Genomic DNA, 3130 nt, shown 5'->3' with positions numbered 1-3130 from the left:
GGGTGATTATATACAAGGCAAACTAGACATCCAGTCACACCATTTCTTGTGCATGCTAAGCTAACCAATGTAACCTAGGCTTAGTTGGCTAGCCGAGCCAGGTCTTAAACACGAATCAAACACAAATTCTCTCCCTGTCATGGTGTTTGACTTGTGATAGAAAGCTCCCAGCTAACCTAAGGCTATCCCTTGAATTATGAAGTTTCACCACCGCCACCGGGCTCTTCTAGTTGCCTTGACCCTATATACACTATGGATCTTCTCCAAACTAGGGGGTCTCCTCGTCCTTTGCACACAGACAAGGGCGGATTCAGGGTGGGCTGCAGCCCCCCCCCCCCCCCCCCCCCGTGGGCCACAAATACAAGGATGATATCGGCCCAACTAGCTCTCAATTCAGCCTAAAATCCCTATGAAATCCCAACTCAAAGACTTTTCCTGTTATTTAGCCCACCCCCCCCCCCCCGGGCTGATTTTGGATCCGCCCCTGCACAAAAATACGCCACCACTCCACACCAAGAATGGATGATCACCGTCTCAAAGATGTTCAAACTAAAGGGTACTAAGACACACACAAGCAAGTGAAAGGCAAGTTCATATACATAGCCCATCTGCAATAACCACCGGAAAAGTCCGTCAAATTTCCTGTAAACACTGGAATGATTTACTGTCTTCAAAAGATCCATCACAAGATCAGACGGTGTTACTAGCTATTGAACTACTCGTTTACTTTTTCCAATTGTTGGACGATACATTGTTTGATTTTTTTTAATTAATATCGCCGGGTCATCTGGTGCTTGCAAACACCTTTAGTCACTCCACTGGACCACACCGGATGATCCGCCAACTTCACGGTTCATTTCGCTGGGTGGTTCAATGCTCTCTGCCTACCAGGGCTACACAGTGGCTAGGTCTCTGGTCATCATCGAATGATCCATGCTTCTGCCTTTCTACTGGATCGTCCGATACTCAAGCAAGGAATTTTTTCGTAGGCACTTCTATCTTCAATTGTCAGGTGCATATATTTCTCCCATCGCCAGGCTGTCCAACATGTGCTTCTTCAGCGCACCAAGTACTTTTTGCCCCATTTCATCGCCGGTTTTCACGCCAATTTCTTTTCTTCCACACCTAGGACCTATTTTCAGTTATCTAACATATATTTAACATATATATTAGTCCTTGGCTTGCGTTGTCATCTAAATCACCAAAACTCTAAGATACGATAATTGGCACATTATCCTTACAATGTCCCCATTTTTTGTGATTGATGACAACACAAGCAAACCAAGCATAATACTAGATAGAATGTAAACAAATGAAATACATATGCACCAGGCTTACCACAACTTCCCTGTTCTCTCCCCCTCTCTATTTTTCTGTCCATCCACTTTCTTTCTTTCTTTCTTTGTTTCTTATTATTGTTAGATATGTTACTTATCTTCCACACACAAACATACTCACATGCAGGTTGAGATTGGTGTGACTCCTTTCAGATTTTAGGTGCCAAGTATATATAGCAACATCATCCATAGATCAAACGTTCAAATATTTACATCTTCTACTAACTAATTTTTCAGCTCTGTGCTTTTATCTTGTTACTATATAACAGATCTGGTACCAAAGCCAGGCCCTTCAATTATCATTTTGTGATTAGTTGCAACATTCCCTACTATCAACTCTGTTCTAGTACTTATCTAGTGCTACAGTTTTGCCATTTGAGTAGTGCCCATGTTACGGGGCCTTAATGCATTCAGCATCTCTAAACAAACCACATTATCAAAAAATGACATTTTATCTAATCACGATTTTCTAGATACCAAACAACAATGGCGGCGGTATTGGATGCTTTAGGATCATACCTCCAAGACATGTTGTTGGAGATGACTAAAGAAGAGGTGCATCTGCTGTTGGGTGTCCCTGATGAGATAAAGAAGATGGACATCAAGCTCGGGGACCTTAAGAGGTTCCTTGCCGATGCTGACAAGAAGAACATGATCGATGAGAGTGTACAATCATGGGTGAGAGAGCTTACGAATGTCATGTATGATGCCGGCAACATCCTTGATTTGTGCCAGCTCAAGGCCATGGGAAGGGGTCCAAGCATGGATATGGGCTGCTTCAATCCCTTGCTATTTTGTATGAGGGATCCTCTCCATGCTCATGGCATTGGTAATCGCATAAAAAATCTTAATGAGAGGCTAGATGACATTGAGAAGCGTAGCAAAACATTTAACTTCATTAACCTTGCATCTTATGAGGATAGCAGGCAAAAGTTAGAATCCTCTCGTCGTGCTAGGCGTGAGACAATGGGGGAGGATGAGTTAGGTGTTTTTGGTGAGAAGATTAAGGAGGACACAAGAAATCTTGTGGATTTGCTCACAAAGAAGGAGAAAAATATACATGAACACAAAAAAATTATGGTCTATGCTATAGTGGGAGTAGGAGGGATTGGCAAAACCACCATTGCCAAGAAGATCTTCAACAATGACATCATCAAACTAGAATTTGAAAAGAGAATATGGTTGAGTGTCAATCAAGAATTTAGCGACATTGATCTATTGGAGCGAGCTATAAATGAAGCGCAAGGAGACCATCAAGCAGCTAGAAACACAAAGGCTGCACTAATGCGAACCCTGAAGGAAGCCTTGCAGGGGTGCAAGACACTATTGGTGATGGATGATATCTGGGACCACCATGCATGGGAGGGTGTCCTCAAAACTCCATTATTAAGCATCCTAGCTCAAGGTAGTTGTGTCCTCATTACCACTAGACATGACATGGTCGCTAAAGGCATGATGTCGGAGGTGCCCTACCACCATGTCGACAAATTAGAGCAAGAAGATGCCAAGTCTTTGCTCAAGAAGCAGGTTCGTATAAGTTAATTTATAGATTTATTTTGTTACAGATTCATGCCTGCACATTTGCTTCACTACCTATTTAGATGTTGGTAATCTTGCGCATGTGATTCACATTTGCTTCACCATGCTTCACTATCTATTTATAAAATTGTGTCCTAAGCGGGATCATTTCACTCATCAAAATGATGTGGCACTCTTACAATCCACATAACGAAACTCTATACGAAGAATGCCCTTATGCACTTGGTTGTACAAAATTGTTAAGGGCTATAAAT

General features: G+C 42.3%; 1 protein-coding gene across 1 annotated transcript; it reads left to right on the top strand.

Annotated features, from left to right (window-relative positions):
• Window positions 1-1823: 1823 nt before the first annotated feature.
• LOC136488190 (putative disease resistance protein RGA4) lies at window positions 1824-2879 on the top strand. Its single transcript, XM_066485201.1, has one exon. It carries the CDS (start codon window positions 1824-1826, stop codon window positions 2877-2879), a length of 1056 nt encoding a protein of 351 aa, XP_066341298.1.
• Window positions 2880-3130: the final 251 nt, after the last annotated feature.

This window comes from Miscanthus floridulus, chromosome 10 (assembly GCF_019320115.1).
Source record: "Miscanthus floridulus cultivar M001 chromosome 10, ASM1932011v1, whole genome shotgun sequence".
In the NCBI taxonomy this organism is placed as follows: domain Eukaryota; kingdom Viridiplantae; phylum Streptophyta; class Magnoliopsida; order Poales; family Poaceae; genus Miscanthus; species Miscanthus floridulus.
This window is presented reverse-complemented; position numbering and strand designations above follow the sequence as displayed.